Genomic DNA, 21645 nt, shown 5'->3' with positions numbered 1-21645 from the left:
ACACCGCCTCCCTTGACTGGAACAATCACCACCGTTTCTCCCACCACGGTCCATTAATCCGCTCAATTACCACGTATTCGGAACGCCACGTCCAGAACATATAAGAATGTCTGCTCAGAAGGTCGGTCCTTGTCTCTGTTCGCCAGCGAAGCACCCGCACCTCAACCTCCTACCATGGTCGCCACACAGATCCGTACCGTCGACAAGAGCGGCCATGAAATGACTTCAGTGGGCTTTCAGCGGTTTGGATTTGACTGCGAGGTCCCCCTCGATGTCCTGCGCTCTCTCTACCTGAGACCGCATTACGTCCTTACCGCTCAGTCCGATGGATCCCAGACCCCCAACCCCGCCGAGCAGGAAGAGCAACATGCGAGGTTCACCCACGCTCTCGCCGGCTACCAGTCCAAATCGATCTATCATCCCGACACCCAGTCCATCTCCTACACGACTCTGTCTCGCTTCCCGCCGGTCAAGCTTCTTCCTCCTTCATCTCGCAAGCGCATCCTTGTGACGGGAGGCGCAGGTTTCGTTGGCTCGCATCTCGTCGACCGCTTGATGCTGCTCGGTCATGAAGTCACTGTCTTGGACAATTTCTTCACCGGATCCAAGACGACTGTCAGCCACTGGGTTGGTCACCCGAACTTTGAGATGGTTAGGCACGATGTCGTCGAGCCGTTCATGATCGAGTGCGATCGTAAGTCAGCTTGTACTAATCCATGCTTTGTTGCTGAGTGTTGTTTCTTTGCTTAGAAATCTACCACCTTGCTTGCCCGGCATCGCCTCCCCACTATCAGTTCAACGCGGTCAAGACCATCAAGACTTCATTCATGGGCACTCTGAACATGTTGGGTCTCGCGAAGCGGACGAAAGCTCGCTTTTTGATCACGAGCACATCCGAGGTCTACGGTGACCCCGAAGTGCACCCCCAGCACGAAGACTAGTTAGTACTCCAATCAGGACGCTGTACCTCCGCAGCTGACAGGGAATACACTAGCTGGGGACACGTTAACCCCATCGGGCCGCGCGCCTGCTACGACGAGGGCAAGCGTGTTGCGGAAACCCTGACTTACGGCTTCCACCGTCAGGATGGCGTTGACGTCCGTGTTGCCCGCATTTTCAACACTTACGGTACGTTCAATCAGTCTCCTGCCTCCGTGCTGCCTGACCCTGACGTTCTTCCGCTAGGCCCGCGCATGAACCCATTCGACGGACGCGTCGTCTCCAACTTCATCGTGCAGGCCCTAAAGGGCGAGGACATGACCGTCTACGGAGACGGCAAGCAGACGCGCTCCTTCCAGTACATCCACGACCTCATCGATGGTCTGATCGCGCTCATGAATTCGGACGAGACCCGTCCGACGAACATCGGCAATGGTGACGAGTTCACGATCGGCGAGTTCGCCGAGCTCGTGCGCGAGATTGTCGAGGAGGTGCAGAAGGAGGATGGCGACGAGCTCCCTAACCGCGTCAAGATCGTCTACAAGCCGATACCCACGGACGATCCGCAGAAGCGCCGGCCTGACACGACTCGGGCCAAGCAGAGCCTCGACTGGGAACCCCGCTGGAGCGTGCGCATGGGATTGGAGGAGATGGTGCGGTACTACAAGGCCAAGATGGCGGAGGGCAGCATCTGATGACTCGTCACCCCATCCACCCCCAAAAAATATAACATGGTCACTGTGTTTTATCTTCTTGTGCTTGGGGTCTCCAACGCATCCTTCTCTTCGTCGAGCAAACAATCAAACAATCACACGTTGGTTTCTGATATACGGATCTACATTAACGCTACGCACAATTATACTAATAAAGATAGAGTTTGTGATGCAGATACATATATGGTGGGAGCAGAATACGTGAGGAGAATGAATGAATACAATACTTTTTCAACAGTCGACGTCAATGGAACAGACCAGGGGCTGCCATCGACGCAGCGGTGGAGGAGACTATCTTGCGCATGGTGCCTTTGACGACCACCTTTTCGGCGGTGCTCATATGACCCGAGCCTTGGGCAGATCGCCCGGCGCCTACCAGCTCTCTGGACCCTGACTGTATGGATGTGTTGTTCATAGGCATGCTAGCCTCGCCTATCAAGGGCTCAGACGGTCGTCGGCCTTCGATGCTGGAAAAGATGGCGCCGCCTGGGCTAGCGTACGATTCCCCGTTATCCTCGGCGTGGAACCAATGGTCCCGGACGCGATCGCGATACCTGCGGGATGGTGAGCTCTGGGCGCCATCGGGAGAAGACATGATGCTCGCCAGTGATCTGGGGTCAACTGACCTTCGGATAGGCTTGCCGTCTTGTCCGAGGGGCGAATACGCGTCGCGCATACCCTGAGCGTACGTCCTCAGCGTGCGCTCCTGTGCCGCTTGCGTCTCCCTTGACACCCTCGAGAAGCTCATCGGGGATAGGGGATCTCGTCTGGCGATTGCCGGATTACCAGCGAAACCAGCGAGGCGCTCGAGCGCGTCGCGCATGAAGTCCGCGACGTACCCAAGAGGCAGATCCAGAGAAGAAGGTGCGTGTGGCAACTGAGAGAGGAATCTTGCAAACGTCCGGCATGTGATAGACCAGTTATTGGGGAAGAGGGACATGAAGCCGCAAGCGCCTGTGGTGCACGTCGTTAGCGGGAACGATCAATGTCGTCGAGTGTATGCGTCGAATACTTTTGACCATCAGGACTTTGGCACCATGTTTCGCGTTTATGAGCTTGTTCTTCAGTTCTTCTGCGGACTTGAACGGGCTGGTCTTGCACCACTCTGCCTGCGAATTGGTCTGAGGGGAGCATTGGGTGGTGAGAACAATGTGCACACCTGTATGATGAGCACTGGCTGAGTAATGGACGCGAGCTCGTTATCAGATAGAGGTGACATCTTGAAGAGGGGGGTGATCAATCTCGTCGTCGGCAAGAACATACGGACCCAGACCCACGTTAAGTTGTACATTAAGATGTTCAACTAGGCGCGTTCGGTAATTCGGAGGGTACTGGCATTCAAGCCATTCCACCAACTGAAACAGAGCACATGTGTTGAGTGTACAAGTTTTCAGCAGAAATCACTTGAGATATACATACATCGTCTTTCAAATCAGGATCGATTTGCTGTATGAGGAGGAGCCCATGAGCGAACGCTTCTTACGTATGTATATATTACTCACAGATGAGGAGGCGTTATCTATAAAGTCCTGCGCAGCCTGTTCGTAAGATTCTATGTCTTCTGCGGTGCACCAATTTCGTAGCATTTCGTCGGTCGCATCGAGCGACCGTTGAAGAGGCGTGGGCGGCGGTACGTTACAAAGCGTGAGGCTGAGGACGAGGGAGGGAAATAATGCGGCGAGCCGGAGCGCGCACGAGACAGCGAGGGATTCCTCGGCGAAGACGTGAGCGGGGGGCAGGTTGAGGTACTGGATGAAATCGGTCGACGCAAAGTCACGCTGGGACGATACGATGCAGTGGACGCACTTTACACGCGAACGCTACATCCGCCGCATCGACCCAGCTGTCGTGGCGCTCGGATATGCGATTCTCGGTGCGGCCGCAGCAGCGTTGGTCGAAGGCGATGAGGTTGTAACCAGTCCGGAGCTCGACGTGGTCGAAGCGGGAGAGGAGCCATTCGGATCCGAGGCAGTAGGCGTGAAGCAATATCACGGTCGGCTTTTCGGGGTCGAAGCTGCCGACGTTGTTGTAGCGGGCGTTGGTGCGGTAGAAGAGGCAGCAGTAGTCGTCCTTGGACACGATGTCGACATAGGGCATCGGTACCAGCGGGAGCGCGGATCAGCAGGGAAGGAGAAAAAGTGGGTGCGAGTGCCGGGACGAGGGCGTTTATACACAGGCACTGGCCGGGCATGGTCCCGCAGACCGACGATCATTGGGGTAATCGAAGCCCGTTCCGCTGATGCAGCGGACGGCGTCGTCACGGACCTCCGATCAGCTGCACACCGACTCCCTTGTCGTCTCACAGTCCCCGAATTATCCGCCGCGGCGCAGACCACTGCCAGGATATTGGTCCTGGCCCTGGCGAAGCCGACGTTCTTATGATAGCCGCTTAACGTGCCTTCCGGGCGACACTTCGAGAACCCGTCCTCAACCCATTCTGCGTCCGTTCATCGCCCCGACATTGTCCATGCTATCGAGACTTCCACCGGGGCTCGCGCACGCTATCAGTCAATTCAGTTTCTGGTATATCTGGGTCGCTCCGCGGAGGCTTTTGAATTATACAGGTCGTTCGTCTCACACACGTAAAAAGCGCCCGTATGGTATTTCAGTGACATGGAATAGAGCACGACCTTCGGATTCGGCGAGCAGCTACGGAGGCCGAAGGCTGCTCTTCCAGAACGACATGATCCTGGATGTAATTCGCCGCAAGCGGTATATGATCGACCGGCATGTCGAGACGTAACACCGGCGACTTTCTCGAAACGCAAGACGCCACCTGTGCATCCGCATCTGCCCATTCACATACGCCTTCTGGATACGTGAGGCAGCACCGCTGAAAATGTCGTTGACAAACGCGTCAGGATGACCGTCCAGCTCGGGAGGTATTGGAAATACATACCGTAACGGTACAATCTCTGACTATGGGCGCATCCCCGAAAAGGCGTTGCTAAACCAGAGGCTCAAGCTCGCGCCCGCTCCTCACAGCGTCCTCCGGCATTCAATCCAACATGCATTAGCGCGCCTCCGGCAGAAGGTTGCCGGAAAGACGTCGAAAGCGGTGCGCGCTCGGAAAACTCTGCGCACACCGAGCTTGTGGAGCAACCTCCGACTGGGAGAGAAGCGCCAATGCAAATCCACGTCACGTCTTTGATACGTTGATACCCGATGTGAGACGATGCGACGTGCTTGCCAGTCCAGAAGACGCGGTCCTGCGGTTGCAAGGGCCGTGTACGCGGAGACGCTCAGCACCATGTAATAGTGGCCGACATTGTTCTTTAGTGATATCCTCGGTAGAGTCGAGAGCCAAAGATTGGTAACGGATATGGTCCCATGTACCCATGTGGACGAACGTCATCATCAGAAAGGAGACACGATGCCGCAGCAGAGACGCGCAGTTCGCGGTTTGACTCGTAGATCAGCGCTTCAGCTATAAAATACACGTCTTCACACTTTAACTTCAGACTTTGCGGCTGAGCTCGACACGCTGATTTGCGACGGACTCGCTGTGCCCGTGATGGACTACAAGGGCGACCTGCTAGCGTTCGGAGGTTCTCAGACGGCAGCGCTTCCGGTTAGCCATGAGCGCCTTACCGCGAAGGCCCAGCGATCCCGACGTTGGTCTGCTGCAGTGGTGCTATGTTGTCTGCTCTATATGATCGCAGCGGGGAAGTTCTTTGCCTATGGGCTGTCGTATTGCTTCGAGTTGTACGGAAAAACGACAGCGGCGGGACAGGTTGCAAAGACCATGGTGAGTAGGACGAGGGCTATGCATGCTAAGATCGTTCGTTTATGCTGTTCAGTCACTGGCTCCGGAAATCGGTACTGTATCTGGGTTCAACTGCGATGCGGCGAAGGGAGTGGAATGCGGAACGGTTGTGTAATCGTCTATCCTCCTTTGCCTTTCTGCATGTACTGACTCGAGCATGTTAGTGTGCCGCTCAATTACTTCAATCGCAGTGAGGGAACAGCTACCATCTTCTTCGGTAGGATCAAGGCTACAAAGTTCCCGAAGCAGGGCAGCATCATGATGAACCCGGGTAGAGTATTCTTCTTCTCGTCGATTCTCGAGGGACCACCTAGCTCAATGAAATCGCAGGTGGTCCCGGAGGCTCTGGTTTCACCCTTATCAACAGTCTCGCTGAAGAGCTGCCCGAAATGCTCGGGCACGACTACGACCTCATCGGCTTCGACCCTCGCGGAATCGGACGCACAACGTCCGTGACCCCTTTTCCTCGCGTCGTTCGGCCGCGCACTGATATAGCACTGTATGCTATAGCCCTGCCGTGAAGTGCTTCCCGAATTACATGGACAAGATTCTGCTCGAGACAAACACGGTGCTCGAGCAGACGTTCACCGTCGCCTCGAACCTCTCCGACCCGGCCACGCGCGAACATCTCATCGCGCAGGAGCGCGAATGGATCGCTCTCAAGAACGCGGAGGCCGAGATGTGCGCGCGTAATATGGGCCCCGAGCTGGCGTACATGGGCACAGCGAACGTCGTCAGGGACATGGACTTTATGACGAAGGTTTTCGATGGAGAAGACGCGTTGATGTGGGCGTGGTCTTGTATTGCATTCTATGAAGGATCGCTGACCCTTATCACCTTCCAGCAACTACTGGGGGGGATCGTACGGAACGATCCTAGGTGCATACTTGGTAAACATGTGAGGGAAACATTTACGGTGCCCTAGCATCATTTTGATTGCACCGGGATAGGTTGCCTGACCGGATACGCCGAGCGGTAATCGATGGTGAGCGGCGCGTGTCACAATTTCATACTTTCCGCAGCTGACGTGGTCTGGCAAGGCGTTGCCAATCCGGTGCTATGGGCCGGTACGTATGGTATGGTTCGTAATGAATGCTTTGGACTGACGATTTTTTACACAGAGAAGCCGAGCCAGTACTGGCATGCCGACTGGGTGTCCTATGCCGAAGAGACGTACCAGTTGTTCTTGAGCGAATGCGCCAAGGTCGATCTATCCATGGTCGGGTAAATGTGATTGGTACTGACTCGAACCCGTCTAGGCTGGAGAGGAAGTTTGCCCTCTCGTCAAATTTGGCGATTCTCCGGCAGAAATCGAAAAAGCCATCGGCGATTTCTTGGACCGACTTTACGACGAGCCCCTCCCCGTCGCAGGTCCTGGCGTTCGCCGCCCCGGATTCCTGTCTGCAGGTGCCGTGAGAGGTAAGCATCGATAGACATATCCACACTTTCCGCTCTCACATCCTTCGCCAGGGTTGATCCTCATGCACCTCTACGCGCCCACAACGTGGCCCGCCGCAGCGGCGCGAATCACAGCCGCGATGGGCGGCGACGGCACCGCGCTCTACAACCTGCTGCTCCCGACGTACGCGGACGTGCCGCCGCTGTCAGCGAGCAAAGACATGACGCGACTTGCGGTGACCTGCCTCGATTCGCCGCCCTCTGAGGCGCCGACGGCGGAGGAGCTCGCGGACATCGACCTGGACGCGATCCGCACGGTGTCGCGGCACTTTGGGACGAGCGCGATGGTCAGCGAGCCCGACGGCGGGTGTTGGGCGTGGCCCGTGAAGGGGCCCGAGCGATTCGAGGGTCCGTGGAACCATACGTTGCAGCATCCCATGCTGATCATCAGCAACACGGTGAGCGCGATTTATAGAGGCCTTGGGGGATCTAATACCGACTCATTGACCCATTACTCAGCATGACCCGTAAGCATCGAACAGTGGTTGGCTTTAGGAGCAACATCGATGTCTGACCGTCGACGATAGAATCACGCCACTGGCCAGCGGTCGTCTCATCAACAAATTGATGGGCAAGTCCTCTCGACTGCTCATCCAAAATAGTCCTGGAGTACGTAATCTACCTACAAACTTCGAAATCCGATCCTGAACCGATTTGGCAGCACTGTTCTCCGGCGATGCCCTCCCTTTGCACGGCGCGTACGGTGCACGCGTACTTTGCGAACGGGACGTTGCCCGAGAACGAGGCTCATTGTGACGTGGACGCCGACCTCTTCCCTAAGAAAGGGGAAACCGCGGTCAAGACTGCAGGTATGAACGCCGAAGATGCCGAGTTGACGTTGAAGCTTGCACGAATTGGCGAGGCGTTAACGACGATGAGGACCGGGAGGTATATGCACTGATGTCTCTCAAATCCATGTGTCCCGCCCCCGGGCGTACCATTACACCAAGGTTTCCTGCAACTCATACAAATATGTCGATAAACGGAACCTAATCATGACTTGAGAAAGCTGGCGACAACCTCCATGTACCGCTCCCGCTCTTCCCATTGGGGCATGTGGCTCGACTCGGAAAAGGTGACCCACTTGACCTTGGGGATACTGTCGAAGAAGGGCTGGACGACCTCGTCGGTGGCCTCATCGTACCGGCCGTTGATAAGCAGAGTTGGGACTGAGATGGAATGGATCTGGTCCAAGATGCTCCAGTCGCGGAGGGATCCGATGATGTGGAACTCGGACGGGCCGTTCCTGTTGAGAAGTTAACACGCGTATGCGGTATGTACGACGGAGGAGACGAACATGGTGTGGTAGACGGTCGGGTCCTTGGCTATCCAGTCAAAGGCATCCTTGACGTCCTGAGGCATGGGGTTGATTCGAATGACCTGCCTGGAGTGTAAGCGGCCGGGACTAGAACACCAAAAAAGGGCACCGACGTGTTTCGCGTAGAACACGTCCATGGCGTCTTGGTACTCTTTCGAGTCGGTGGTCCCGTCCGTCTCGTGCTTGGTCAACGCGTCCTGAACATCCTGCGGGAGCTCGAGGCGCAGCTTGTTCGCTGCCACGACCCACATCTTCATGGAAGCGGGGGAGTTGGATATGATGAGCCTGTGGAGGCCCTTGGGCTGCGTGATGGCGTGCATCGCGCCGAGCATGCCGCCCCACGACTGGCCGAGAACATCGTACGCGTCCGCGATGCCCAGATGCTTGACGAGGTTGTCGAGCTCGTCGAGGAAGAGCTGGGTAGACCAGAAGGCCTCGTCGCCGTTCTTCTCCGGAATGTGGGTGCTGTTTCCGTTGCCGATCTGGTCGTAGAAGACGACGGGGATGGCGTGCGCGGTGGCGACGTCGGCGATGGCGAGCAGGTAGTTATGGGGTGCTCCCGGGCCGCCGTGAAGGCAGACGAGGGGTCGGCCAGAGGCGGACGAAGAGAGGTCGCCGACGACCTTGTACCAGGTCTTGGTCGGCTTGTCGATGCCGGGGATGGAGAAGGGCGCCTCGCCTTCCTTCACGGACGACATGTCGGCGATTCTGGTGGAGGGTGCGAGCAGCAGTGAACCGTGTGCGGCGGGCTATATCTGGGGAACATGGTGCAGACTCTGGGAGAGCATATGGGAGACTGGACGCATGACGCGCGAATAAAGATAGGACGAGGTCTGTGATAGAGCGCGTGGGATGAGGATTAGATGGAGGATAGTGAATGGGCGTCGGTGTGAGCGGGCTGGTGGTTTAGGCAGTGCCGAGATGGGATAGATTCGTTGGAGGAGCGGGTGCGATCGAATAATAATATGGAGCGACGGCCGACGGGGGCGCCCGCGCTTGACGGCGTGAACGCAGATCACGAGCATCGCGTTGCCGGGGCAGCCTGAGCCGCAGCGCCGTCGCAAACCATGGCTTGCCCTCGAAAGTCGTTCACCGCCGCCCACCATGGCCTCCCGACCCCGTGCGCGCCGTATATGTCCACGTCGCTGCTAATTCTGACCGCGTTCGTCATCAGATCTCCCGCGGAACGACACGAACGATATCCTCTCCTACTACTCCTCTCCCCATGCCGGTCGCCAGTCTCCGCCCAGGTCACGCGCTCCGACCCCGCCCCCGCCTGAACGCCAGCCCGAGTACCCCAGGTCCGTCCTCTCCTCGCCCTCGGACTACTCCTCGGACTATTCGGACGACGACGACGACGACGACGGGGAACGCGCGAGCACCTCCGCCCACACCCACACCACGTCCCCCAGCCCCCAGGAGGCCCAGTACGGCCACAGGCGCAGGCCGAGCAGCCCGTCCCGCGGCGCGGCGGACAAGCGCCGGATGGCCATCGTCGAGATGGACATGAACGCGCCCCACGTGCGGCACCACCCCAGCTTACGTCGCAAACCGTCCGCGAAACACGACGAGGACGATCCCTTCACGTCCGCCGGGCCCTCCTCGTCTTCGCCCAGGCTCGCCTCCAGGCGCGGCCACACCCTCGCAGGCCTCGCGCTCGTCGCACCCCCGGACTTTTCGCCCACCAGATATCTCGACATGGAGCCACCCATGTCCGCCCCCGTCCCCGTCCACCACGAGCGCGCGCCGACCGAGCTCGAACCCTCCGTCTCCGCCTCCTCCTCCTCCTCCGCGCACGGGCATAGCCACCAACACCACCGCGCGCAGTCAGAGGCGGTGGTCGCCGCCGAGCGCACGCGGAGCATACGCCGCAAGCGATCGCGCGACGTGGGCATCGTCGGCGCCAGTCCGGAGGCCCTCGCCAGTGTCGCCACCGATCCGTCTGCGGGGCCCCACTCCGGATCGGCGCGTTCGATTGCCGATCGAGGCGGGGCCGGCGGCGGCAGCTCGGGCCTCCCGCTGATCCACGCCCTAGCGCCGCCCGTGTTTCAGACGCCCCATTCGCGTGCGTCGTCCCCAGGGTCCGCAATGCACTCGAACGCGTCGAGCACGAGTCTGAGCTCGTTCGGGACGCCCTACTTGAACACGGGCCCCGTTGCGGGCGGCCTGGTCGCTGCGGATATGGAAGCCACACCCACGAAGCGCAGGGCGTACGCAGGTCCGCTCACACCGGACATCGGGGAGGGTAAGGCGGTCGGCGAGCCCGTCGCGGGCCCGGTCGTCGTGGGATTGGGGGCGCAGGAGCCCTGGCTCACTCCAAGCCTGTCGCGAGGGTCATCGCAAGGTCTCATCAATGCCAATGTTTCAGGCGCATCGTCGTCCGCGAGCATATCACAGTACTCCTCGGCCACCTCCTGCGCCGCCTCCCCTTCCCCCGCCTCCGCCTCCCCCGCGCACTCCCCGCACCCGTCCTCGTACCTCAACTACCAGCCAGGCGTCCACGCGACGGCTGGCCCGCTTCCTCCACCGCCGCGCGCCATCTTCGAGCTGGCCGCGTCGACGCCTCCCCCGCCACGGCCGCCGCGGTTGCATTCGCCGCCGCCGCCGACGGCGTCCCCCAGACGCATCGAACAAGAACTGGACAAGCAGGCTCCGAGCACCTCGTCCGCGCAGTTGACCGTCGCACGCGCACCGCCCCTGCAGAGGGCCTACTCCGACTTTTCCATCACGGCCTTGTCGGATTCCAGCGACGGGGAGGGTGTCCAGTCGCGGTTGGCGCATCCCTCTCTTCGTGCGTCGCCTTTGACTGACGAAGGGAAAAGACCGCCCGGCCAGCCTGCTCGCGAGCTTTCCGGTGGATCACAGCGATCCGGTCACGTCCGCGAGGGCGCGTTCCCTCCCTCGACGATATACTCGGACGACCAGTCGACGAGCTCGGTTGCGCAAAGTTCAGATCACGCGAGTAACGAGGGCTCGAGCGTGGCGCCTATACCGATACCATCGTCCCGTGCCGGAGGCGAGGGCGAGGACACGCCTGTGACAGTGACGAGGCAGAAGTCAAGGTCGTCGTTGAGCTCGCGCTCTAGTGCGAGGAGCAAGAGCAGCTGGGTTTCCCTTCGCCCGCAAGAAACGCTCTCCGCCGATGGGCATTACGGTCGTTATGATGATGATGAGGAGGAGGACGGAATAACGCGCCGCTTAACGAGGGTCAAGAGTTATTCACCCGTGAGGACCGGGCCCGCGACGGACGACGGGCACGGCAACGGAGGCGCGTCCAGGAGCTTCAAGAACACGCTGGCCAACTTCAACTTTAAGCGCTTCTCCGCGCTGCCGAGGACGCCCAGCCTGGGTGGGATGAGCAAGCAGAGCCGGAGCTCGCGTGGTAGCGGCTCGAGGATGGACCCCAGTCCGTCGAGGACGGCATTGGAGCCGTCCCCGAACAGGGCGTTCTTGGAGCTTTCGCCCTCTCCTTCGTTGGGGGGGCGGCCGAGTCCGAGTCCGGGAGCGTCGCCCAGGCCCACACCGTCGCCGGAATTGCCTCCACCTCCCCGCAATCCCGCCAGGGTGAGGCCAGCAACGCTGCCCGCGCAAGCTCGGCCTAAGATCAAGTCGAAGTGGCCGGAGCCAATGCAATACAGCGATGTGTTGAGCAGAAAGACGGCGTTGGACCGATCAATGGGCTATGCTCAGAAATTGAACGAGCTAAGCAAGTATGAGGTCGGCCTCGGGGACTGGATCATGGCGATGAAGACGAGAGGTATGCGCGACTCGACTGCTTCTCGTCGGGCTTACGCTGACGGACCTGGGGCTCTAGGGAGCAATCCGCGCGTGCCCACGGCTGCACCGAGTACACATCCAGAGCAGCAATTTAATGGGCAAACCAGACACGTTTCAGGCGCGTCCGTGGAGTCGGAGGCGACCTTTCCTGTTCGCCCAGATGCCTCTCTCGCCACCGACCTCACCCCTCGACCACACGACGACGCGGCAAGCGCCACGTCTGCCCCGCCTATCCTGCCCTATCCATCTCTCGTTTCGATTCCCGGTGTCCGGGGGACGTCCACTCTGGCCTCCATGGCCTCCCCGCCGTCGTCCATGCGCGGCATCCCGATTTCTCTGCCCATATCAGCTACGATGTCCGCACCCGCCAAGGCCAGCGGTTTTTTCGCGTCCCTTGGGCGGAGGAACAGCGTGACCAGAGAGAAGAAGTCCCCGGGCTTGGCGAGTCGTGTCCTATCGAAGAATCCGCCGGTTCCACCCCAGCCCCGGCCTGTGCAGATGATCAGCGCGCCGGTCGTGAGGGGAGGGCCGAGGGCTCCCCCTGGGCGCGTAAAGAGGTCGCAGACGGAGGGACCGGCGTTGGACTCGGCCAAACCGCTCGTGATCTCGCCTCCGATCATGACGGCGGTTTCGCTGCCCGCGCCAGAGCCCGTCGTCGCGTCGCCGACTGCGCCAGAACCGCAGCCTAGGTCGGTCGCGCGCTCCGGGACCGTCGTCGGCGGGCCGCGCGCGTTGGGCTCGAGAGCGCGGACGTCACAACAGTCGCCGCCGGTGGAGAGCCCGTGGTCATTCGACGTTTCGTCCCCTCCCGCGTCGACTGCTGGAAGCGCGAAAAGGCGAAGCTCGGTGCTGAGGCGGCCTTCGGTGTGGGGGCGGTCAGAGGCGAAGCCGTCGTCGCCGACCGCCGGGGAAGCAGCGAGTGACCCCGAGTTTACGAGACAGGTCACCAAGCTCTCCGAGGTGTTACCCCACGCGGACAAGGATATATTAGCGGGATATCTGCGCCGGGCCGGTCAAGACGTCGTTGCCATCGGCCAGTATCTCGAGGACGAACGTAACGGCAGATTACGACGCGATTGAGACGTCGTGCCGATCCAATATCCCACATGGCTTATGAACGTGAGCGACGTATCGCCTTGGTTTCATATAGATACTTCTTATACGCTGTCTGCGCCCCTTTTTGCTTTCGTTTACGAGGACTTACGCCCATCATTCGCTTCGAATATATACCATTCTTGCATCGGCGCATGACAAGAGCGATTGTACTTTTACATAGCAATACGAGAGCATGATAATCGCGCTGTCCGTTTTTCAGCATGGGTGGACATTTTACACTGGTACGCCAACCGGCTTGAAGTTTCCGGGGCCGCGTCTTGCGACGGAACCAGGCACAGCTTATGGCGGGCCACGAAGATCAATCAAACATGAGGAGGACTGCGTGCGCCTGCACCTACCGTGCCCTTGGTTCACGCGTAACTTCCGCGAGTCCCCCGCGGTGTGCATCGGTGCGTATTGGCGAGTCATCCCGTCGCGCCCTGTCAAGAGATTTTCAACCTCGTCGGCGCTCTGACGCGAATCACGGGAGGCGTGCACGCTATCTCTGGCCGAACGCTCGATGTTGAATGGTTGGCGCTGGGGTTTGATGGCAACTGGAGCCCAAGGTTGGTGATTGACGAGGGCGGTCGAGCGGTTAATCAGAGGCGTCCTATGAATCTGTGTGGAAGGTTGTGACACGTTCGCGCGCATGTCCCCAAGAGCAAATTCGTACGCCTTGCACATCCAAACCTCCACCGACGGCCTCGACGTCCACTGGAAGTCCTGCATAGGCGGCACCGATGAACCCGGGGCTCTTGCTCTTCCTTCTAGCGGCCTTGTGCTCTGTGGTGATCGTAGTGGCCGTGTTTTGGCTGCCAGGAACCGCACCTAAAAGGGCTTTCTGCTTGACCTTGTCGTACTGGTGTCTGAGTTTCTGATATTCCTTGTCGCGGTCCCTTGAGGCATCCTGAAGCTCTCTTACTCTCCGGCGTTCAACCTCGAGATCGCGCTCGAGCTCTGGAAGTACCTATCGAACAGATACGCATGCCAGTGTTCGCGAAGACTCACCGCCCAGTTTGTTGGTGAGTATATTGATCTCGGCGTTGGCTACAGCAGCAAGGTATGCTGACAAGTAAGTCCCTCTTGCTGAGTTGCGTACCTTCTCGTACGACGCTGTCCAATTGCTTCTGGAGTTCTGTGGTTTTCGCGTTCACGTTGCGAAATACGGCCTGCTGGAAGGCGCTGAGATCGCAAGAATGAACAATCAGATTACACTGGACAGGGTATATGCGCACTATTCTTGGTGAGTTTGGTATTGCCAGAACGAGATGGCCCTGGGCACAGTGGATAAAGTCGTCTCATCGCGGTATCGGCGAGCTTACCGGCTGCAGATATCAAGGATCAAGGCTGGGCTCAATCCAGACAGGACAGACTGTAAATAATGAGTGTGGATTGGGCAGATCCCGACCGCTCTCTTCGCTGACCGTCTTGTAATCGTTCGAAGGGCTTAATGTTGACACCTATCGACGTATGTATCAAGACAGGCCCTGTGCTCTGATGAATCGTCTCGCGTACAACTACATCATCACTGCAGGCGACTGCGGTCAGTTCAACATTACACATACTTGAGGGTCCCACTCACGGCTCTGTCAAAGAAGTCTCACAAGCTGGACCACAATCATGCAATGAGCGTTTTGCAACATTCGCAAAGCATGTCTGCATATACTCACCCGGGCAGAGACGCGAGTCGTTGAACAGTTCATTGGCGCAGTCAACTACAATACTAGTCCGTCGGGACGTCTCGCAAATAGACACATTTGCGCACCGCAGAAGATATGCGAGCCTGCGAGGATGAATTTCACATTCATTAACGTCTCGTTCTCTTATATCGTCAGTCTCACAAGTGGTCTGCGGCCCCCGACGCCTGTTTAGATCAAAGTTCCGTATCCAACGTATATACGCACCACCACGGCCTTGTCGGTAATGGTCTTGCGACAGGTCAAGCGATTGCATTTTAGCTCAGTGTCCATGGCGAAGCCGACGATGAGCGGATCGGATCGGGATCACTCCAGCGCTTGCAGAATCTTGATGTTTGGTAGGATCAGTAGAATTCGGAACACGATGGCCACAGTCCAGAGGAGTCAGGACGAAGTTGGCTCTGGACAAGGAAGCAAGGGACGTTGCTAGCGCTACGACCGATGCGTGCTTCTCCCTCCTTCCCGTTTCGGAATTATTCGTCACCCGCATACAACACGTGCGGCGCCCCTGCGGTCCAATTCTCTGGGCTGCTCTCTACAAGCTTCATCTCACGGCGCTCGCTGTTGCTATTATGCTCTACGAAGGAACAGTGAACAACTTGCGCCCTAATATCTGATTTGACTTTTGCAATTCTCCCTACGTCGCAACTGGAGTACTGGCTTTACGAACGCGCGGCACGACATGGAGGAACAACTATATCGCGGCAGGTCCGACTCAAGCATAACCTCAACGTCCACAAGGGATTCCATAGATACAAGCGAAAGAGATGACGACGACAATGACAAGGCGCTCGAATCGCATGAAGTCATCGAGTTGCAAACGTTCAGCGAACGCAAGGCTTGGATCGTAGAGAAGATCAAAGTATGTCGCAATTGCCTTGTTACAAGCATGCCACTGCTGAGATGAGCAGCTCCTGGAAAGCATGCCTCCAGTAAATGCGTTCGTTGGATTGGAAGCAGTGCGAAAGTCTTCCACCGAGATGCCCCCTGGCCTGCCTACCCGCGAGGAGTTGGAGAGCTGGTTGATCGAGCACGACAAGATAGAGAAGGAAACGGAGATATTTGACTCCGGGGAATTGAAGAAACTGAGAAAGTTCACCAAGGGTAAGAATACATGATACTCCAGTATGGGATCTGTGTTCATGGTCGCATAGCCGCAGCAAAACGCAATATGTCTCCTGAGGATACCGATCTCATTGAATTGACTTTGACGACCATTCTCGAACTAGACAGACTGCTCCATCTTCTCCGTGACAGGTCCGAGAATCTTGATTTGCTAGGGATCAGGATAGCTTGGGAAGAAAAGAGGACCGCCGGATGGGTTGACCTCGCAAACATCACTTCCGACATCCGAACATATCTTAACAGCCATGCGCGATGGTCTCCATCCGTCTATGAGAATATTGGAACAGCAGCATTCTCTCCTCCAGCGGCTCATCAGCCATTACGTCGCCGAGGCTCTGTTGTGTCCTTGGCTTCGTTGAATTCTATCAACTCGGTTGCCTCACTGTCGCAACCCGGGTTCTCTCGTGCTGCGCGATTCAAGCATGCAGAGCATCTTTCAAGGGAGGCTGTACAACTGGCGGGTAAAGTCACTGCGTTGCGACATGGGAAGATCACGGCCGCAGGCAAATTACTGGACAAAATGATCGACATCAGCCGCAGACCAGTGCCGGATGAGCTCCTCGACGAACAAGACACGCTTGAGGAGAAGGGTATCAATGAGATGGAGAATGTTGGCAAATTCATGATGAGCGTCGTCACGCAGTGGAAGAAGTAGGACCCCTCTGACATCTTCCGTGCTATGCTGATGAATGGTCAGGGCGGACGAGATCTACACCGAGAACCTCAAGGATCAGTCGACTGCTCAGGCGCTGCTCGATGAAATCGAGGCCGCTCATTTCACCCCACCGAACGCGAAGCAGTCTGCGAATTTCCTGTCTCGAGTAGCCACCCTCCTCAAACGCGCCGCAACCAGAGCAGACGCATCCTTGCTTTCGGTCACCTTCCCAGCACCTTCTCACCCCTTGTTCCCGGAACAGCATGCTGTGAAAGCCGACATCGTCGCGGTGCTCCTTGATGAGAGCCGATCAACCGCCGAGCTGGCGAAGAAGGCGGAGTCATCCGCGAGAGCTTACTACGAAGGCGTGGAAGCAGTTCAAAAGGTTGAGAACCTTCTAACCGCGGCCGCCGACCTCATCAATCGATTCACCACATTCCGTGATCAACTACTTCGAGGTATAACCATTGCAGAAGGAGATGGATCCCGTCCCGACTTCTCTTCCGTAAACTGCCTTCAACCGGATCGGCACGCTGCTTTCGTGAAATTGCTGCCCTCTCTGTGCGAGGAGATAGATAAAGCCAACGCAGCGGCTCAAGCTGTACTACGGGATTCGCAGTCAGCTCTGCTGCGCACGGAGCGCCCCGGCATAGATCCTCAGTTTACTACGCTGGCCATGGCGCAGTTCCAGCAATTATCTACGCTGACTTCTGATGTGGCTACGGTCCGGATCGAGGTTTCTCAAGGAGTGAATAAGCTTCAAGCGGCCAGAAGGGCGTTCACGATGATGTGCGAGAGCCTAGCAGAGATGGACGCTATCTGTTGCACGGTGAAGGACGCGATGGCCAAGCAGCGCTGGAGACGACAAAGTCAGAGTCACTCTAACGTCCCCACGACTCCCGAAAGTCCCGGTCCGATCGGCCTCGTAACCGCATTATCGAGCACTCCTGCAGACGAATTTGCTCGTCTCCACGCTACCACCGAGAAGCAGGACAAGGAGATACTGCCTTTCGTGAACTCTCTTGCGGACATTCTGAATGATCCCCTCAAGCAATACTTCTCCGATTGCGCTCACAATCTGACCGAGCATGCTTGCGCTCTGGCCAGACTTGTAAAAACTTGGGAGGCACTTCTTGCTCAAGCATCCATAATGGACAGTTTCCGGAACAATGCACATACGTTACAACTCCAAGGAGAAGACGCCAAGCTCCGATATGATAACGCTATAAAAAACTTACTTCAGTCGGAACTGGCGAGCTCCAGCGAAGAAAGCGACGAAAACCTTCTAGCGACACTCAACCTGTTTGAACGCGCCGTTGAGGAGTTCACAGCCGGTCTCGCGAGCAAAGTTATATTCATTGCCCAGGGAGAATCGACTCTCGAAATGAGCATCAAGACGCCCGTGTTATCGCCTTCTGGGAATACGGGCCCGGATGCTCTCAGGCAGTCCCCCGTTCTGCAGTTGCCATTCGACTTGACAGCACTAGATGCCGACGTACGCGCAGATTCCAACTCTTATGCCATGGCATTGGCTGGAGACGTTCAAATTCTTCACCGAAAGCACGACCACCTGCAGTTGGCCAGGATATCCAAAGAGCTCGATATAGCCGTTGCATCCATATTGACCGATATACAATCCGTTGAAAACAAGCTTGGCAAAGTGAAGAGTTCGTTAACGAATACGTCCGGAGATTTCCTGCAGCGTATCGCCGTACTTAAATCAGGACTCGAGGAATTGCTGCACTCCGACCGCGCGCGTATCGCACGATCGTTCTCTCCCCCGAGAGAGCTTCTCCGTCGCATGGATAAGTCACCGGCTTGTGCCGACAGCGACATCCATCAAGGCCTAATTACCACCCGTATACGAGCTTTGGACGACTTCGAGCTGCGATTCAATACCTGGGTTGAAGAGGCTACGCATGTCAAACATCGCCTATCGCAGATTGAAAGCGCGGAATTGCAGCGTTTGGAGGAGGATAGAGTGGCCGAAGAACAGCGATTGGCCGCCGAGGAACGTGCACGCTTAGAGCACGAATTACAGGAGACGCAAGCCAAAGAAAGGCGAGAAAGGAGGGAGCAGGAGAGACTCGAGCTTGAGGAAAAGGAAAGACATCGTCGCGAGGAACAGCGGCGCATGGAGGAGGAAGCCCTGGAGATACAGGCCAAAGAAGAACAGGACCGCAGGGAAAAGGAGGAACGCGATAGGTTGGAGAAGGAAGAACGTGAACGAGCGGAGCGTGAGCAGGAGGCGCATGAGCGATGCAAGCAAGAGGAACGCGAACGTCACGAGCAGGAGGCGCGACAACGACGAGAACAAGAGGAACTCGAGCGACGCAAACAGGAGGTGCGCGAAAAGCGAGAGTTAGAGGGGCAAGAGCGGAGAGAACGCGAACGGCGGGAACGTGAGGAGCGTGAACTACGTGATCAAGAGGAGGCTGAACGCAAGGAGAGGGCTGAGCACGAGGCGAGAGAAGAGCGTGAACGGAAGGAGATGGAGGATTGCGAGCTAAGGGAGAAAGAAGATCGCGAACAAAGAGAAAGGGAAGAACTCGAGCTTAGGGAGAGAGAACGCGACCAGAAGGGGGTAGCGGAAGCGTCGAAAAAGGAGAGGGAAGACCACAATCCTATGAGGAAAGGAGCGCTAGAGCGGAGGGAGCGCGAGGTGCGGGATGCAGAGGAACAGTCATGGGGGCCAGAGCAAGAACGCTTGCCACACGCGCGCACGAACCATGAGGGGCAGGATCGGCTGGAATGTCATGCTGAGGATCAGGCAAGCTTAAGGAGAGAAACGCTGCGCACACCCCAGGAGGACGAGCACGCAGAGGAACCATCGGAGACCCAGCAGGAAGACGCTTTTCCTGTATCCAATGAGCCACCCTGTACGGACGAAGCCCCAATGACGCAAGCAGAGCAGAAAGCAAATCTACTGGATCATACGATCCAGGAAGAAGACGGGGACGAGGCGGATACAGCATCCGCTGCGTGGCCTGATTCCACAGACATGCGTACTCCTACTGGGTACCCCGATGAAGGTTAGGAACGCTCCTGTTCTCACGAGAGATCGCTGACCGCGCATAGTAGATGTTTTTGGTCTTCGCGTCGTACCGATCGTTCGCAGCTTGAGCGTGGAGATGAGCGAGTTACAGAAACGAGTCGCCTCGCTCAGAAAGCGTCTCAGGTCGATTGCTATCTACCCTGATGGTCCCTCATCCTCAGTCGCCCCTGCTGCGCCATCCGAAGAGCGAAGGTCAAGGATGGAATCAAGTCTATACACCATCGCGCAAGATGCAGCCCAGCTCCCGCCTTCAGTCGATGATCCCATCATAGATACGGAATTGCGCTCGTTGAGAATGGAGCTGGCTGCTACCGAGTCTCGTATGACACGGTGGCACCGGCTTGCCGACTTCGCGACCAAGGTTCAAGGTTGCGACGCCGCATTAAGCGATCTCTTAGAACACATCGATAGCTACCCTGCACCTCCCGCTGCGCCGCTGTCTTCCAGTCACATCTCGTCTATCTCTCTTCCCCCCGAAGAACAGCTGTCCGCTCGTCTGCTTTTCACGAAGACCGTCGTGGAAACCATGGAATCCTCGTTCGCAGAGATAAACGACGACCGTTCTGCTGCTTCGGAACAAGACAGAATCTTGCAGACGTGGACAGAACTCGAGGATATGGCGAGAGACCGTCTGAAGGGCAGAAAGTCCCGTCCTCCCAGTGCGCTTAGCTCGGGTCGGGAAAGCAGGTCCTCCACCATCAGCAATCGTTCTCGTGTCTCTCGTATCTCCAACGCCTCCGATAGCTCTGCTACGCAGAAGAAAAAGGGGTATACTCAACTTTCTGTCCGTCCAACGAAGAAAGGCGGGATGCTTGCCCCAGCAATACCAAGCTCCAGGCGGAACAGCTCCAACTCATCGCATACTCCTTCACGCTCGATCAGTAAGATGTCGACAGCGTCATCTAGCCGATCCGTCTCCGGACCGAACGTCGCCACTCCTGTCAGAGACAACGGGGCATCGACTAGCAGCCGTTCCTACAGTACCACTTTTGCATCACGACAACGCACCTCCAGTACCGCGTCTACCACTTCTTCCTCCATTGTAACACCCGTCATCCGTACTCCTGGAGCTGGTTTACGTCCTCGTGCTCAAACTGGCCAGATCCTCCGGGCATATTCTCCCTCGCCGTCGGACGTTTCCTCCCTTTCTCGATCCACTCGTAGTGCCTCGAGATCTACGTCTGTGTCGCACGGTACTTGGTCCCGTGCCGCACGGCTGTCCCTCTCTGGGGCTCCTGGAACTGCCACGCCTCCGAGCAAGATTCCCAAGAGGGTGAAGAAGGAATATGTTCCCAATCCGAAAAACAGATTGGACGTTGCCGTCAGCCATGTAGTAAACAAATTACCGGTTGACATCAGCATTTCCATAGCAGAAGAATCCTGGAAAGACCAGAGTGGCAAGTACTGGATCGGGGAACAGGAGAACCCCAGACTGTGCTTTTGTCGCATACTTCGCTCCCAGATGGTTATGGTCCGTGTTGGAGGCGGCTGGGTAGAGCTATCAAAGTTCGTTTCTTCCGCGGGCTCTTTGTGGAGACCTATTCTGATTCCATCACAGGTTCATTAAGGATCACTTCGCGGATCTCTTCCGGGTGTTACCTGTTGAATCCCCGCCTCGTGCTCGAGAGGAGAGGTGGATTAATGCAGCAACGTTACAGCAACAGCCGACACGAGACGGAACGCCTCCAGCTCCGCCGCGCACTCCTGAACCTAAGCACCGCGTATCGAACCTGCCGACGTTTGCACTGTCCACACCCAGTGGGCAGAGTCCGCGATCAGTGAAAACGACATCCTCTCCAGGCTCGCCTCTCATGCCGCTTCAGTTCATGAGACGAGCAGACCTATCCGATCACGATTCATACGGACTGCGGCCCTCGACGCCGACGAAGACCCCTAGCACGCGCCCTCGGCACGTTGTTACAACTCCCCGAACGCCCGCATGGCGGCCATGACCACACCACCTGACGATCTCTGTATTGTTAAAGTCAACGCATCAGTTTTGTGCATATATATGTAGTCTCGCTGTCGACTCTGTTGTCTTGTTTTC

At 57.3% G+C, this 21645-nt stretch overlaps 7 protein-coding genes across 7 annotated transcripts; 4 read left to right on the top strand and 3 right to left on the bottom strand.

Annotated features, from left to right (window-relative positions):
* Positions 1 to 174: 174 nt before the first annotated feature.
* On the top strand, positions 175 to 1634 carry PUNSTDRAFT_112613 (NAD(P)-binding protein; the record flags this gene model as incomplete). The annotated part of the gene is made up of 4 exons (XM_007382261.1): positions 175 to 694; positions 751 to 940; positions 995 to 1128; positions 1186 to 1634. The coding sequence occupies 4 exons, from the start codon at positions 175 to 177 to the stop codon at positions 1632 to 1634; spliced, it is 1293 nt and encodes a 430-aa protein (XP_007382323.1).
* A 1081-nt stretch (positions 1635 to 2715) lies between these two features.
* Positions 2716 to 3749, bottom strand: PUNSTDRAFT_64035 (alpha/beta-hydrolase; the record flags this gene model as incomplete). Its single annotated transcript, XM_007382260.1, has 5 exons — positions 2716 to 2871; positions 2930 to 3007; positions 3072 to 3098; positions 3155 to 3400; positions 3459 to 3749. 5 exons carry the CDS (start codon positions 3747 to 3749, stop codon positions 2716 to 2718), a joined length of 798 nt encoding a protein of 265 aa, XP_007382322.1.
* A 1417-nt stretch (positions 3750 to 5166) lies between these two features.
* Positions 5167 to 6320, top strand: PUNSTDRAFT_112611 (uncharacterized protein; the record flags this gene model as incomplete). The annotated part of the gene is made up of 6 exons (XM_007382259.1): positions 5167 to 5400; positions 5453 to 5529; positions 5583 to 5689; positions 5749 to 5866; positions 5929 to 6204; positions 6263 to 6320. The coding sequence occupies 6 exons, from the start codon at positions 5167 to 5169 to the stop codon at positions 6318 to 6320; spliced, it is 870 nt and encodes a 289-aa protein (XP_007382321.1).
* A 1549-nt stretch (positions 6321 to 7869) lies between these two features.
* On the bottom strand, positions 7870 to 9080 carry PUNSTDRAFT_100603 (proline iminopeptidase; the record flags this gene model as incomplete). Its single annotated transcript, XM_007382258.1, has 3 exons — positions 8308 to 9080; positions 8174 to 8256; positions 7870 to 8122 (listed from the first exon to the last, which is right to left on the bottom strand). The coding sequence occupies exons 1-3, from the start codon at positions 8890 to 8892 to the stop codon at positions 7870 to 7872; spliced, it is 921 nt and encodes a 306-aa protein (XP_007382320.1). The 5' UTR covers positions 8893 to 9080.
* Positions 9081 to 12892: 3812 nt separating this feature from the next.
* On the top strand, positions 12893 to 13051 carry PUNSTDRAFT_24674 (uncharacterized protein; the record flags this gene model as incomplete). The annotated part of the gene is made up of 1 exon (XM_007382257.2): positions 12893 to 13051. A coding segment is annotated over one exon (159 nt), but the record flags the coding sequence as incomplete, so codon positions are not given.
* A 1019-nt stretch (positions 13052 to 14070) lies between these two features.
* Positions 14071 to 15036, bottom strand: PUNSTDRAFT_65101 (uncharacterized protein; the record flags this gene model as incomplete). The annotated part of the gene is made up of 8 exons (XM_007382256.1): positions 14071 to 14248; positions 14302 to 14340; positions 14389 to 14438; positions 14491 to 14526; positions 14582 to 14594; positions 14649 to 14673; positions 14737 to 14806; positions 14971 to 15036. 8 exons carry the CDS (start codon positions 15034 to 15036, stop codon positions 14071 to 14073), a joined length of 477 nt encoding a protein of 158 aa, XP_007382318.1.
* Positions 15037 to 15445: 409 nt separating this feature from the next.
* On the top strand, positions 15446 to 21495 carry PUNSTDRAFT_132875 (uncharacterized protein; the record flags this gene model as incomplete). The annotated part of the gene is made up of 7 exons (XM_007382255.1): positions 15446 to 15625; positions 15675 to 15867; positions 15918 to 16539; positions 16586 to 19575; positions 19625 to 21104; positions 21157 to 21365; positions 21422 to 21495. 7 exons carry the CDS (start codon positions 15446 to 15448, stop codon positions 21493 to 21495), a joined length of 5748 nt encoding a protein of 1915 aa, XP_007382317.1.
* Between the last annotated feature and the right edge of the window lie 150 nt (positions 21496 to 21645).

This window comes from Punctularia strigosozonata (assembly GCF_000264995.1).
Source record: "Punctularia strigosozonata HHB-11173 SS5 unplaced genomic scaffold PUNSTscaffold_4, whole genome shotgun sequence".
In the NCBI taxonomy this organism is placed as follows: Eukaryota; Fungi; Basidiomycota; class Agaricomycetes; order Corticiales; family Punctulariaceae; genus Punctularia; species Punctularia strigosozonata.
This window is presented reverse-complemented; position numbering and strand designations above follow the sequence as displayed.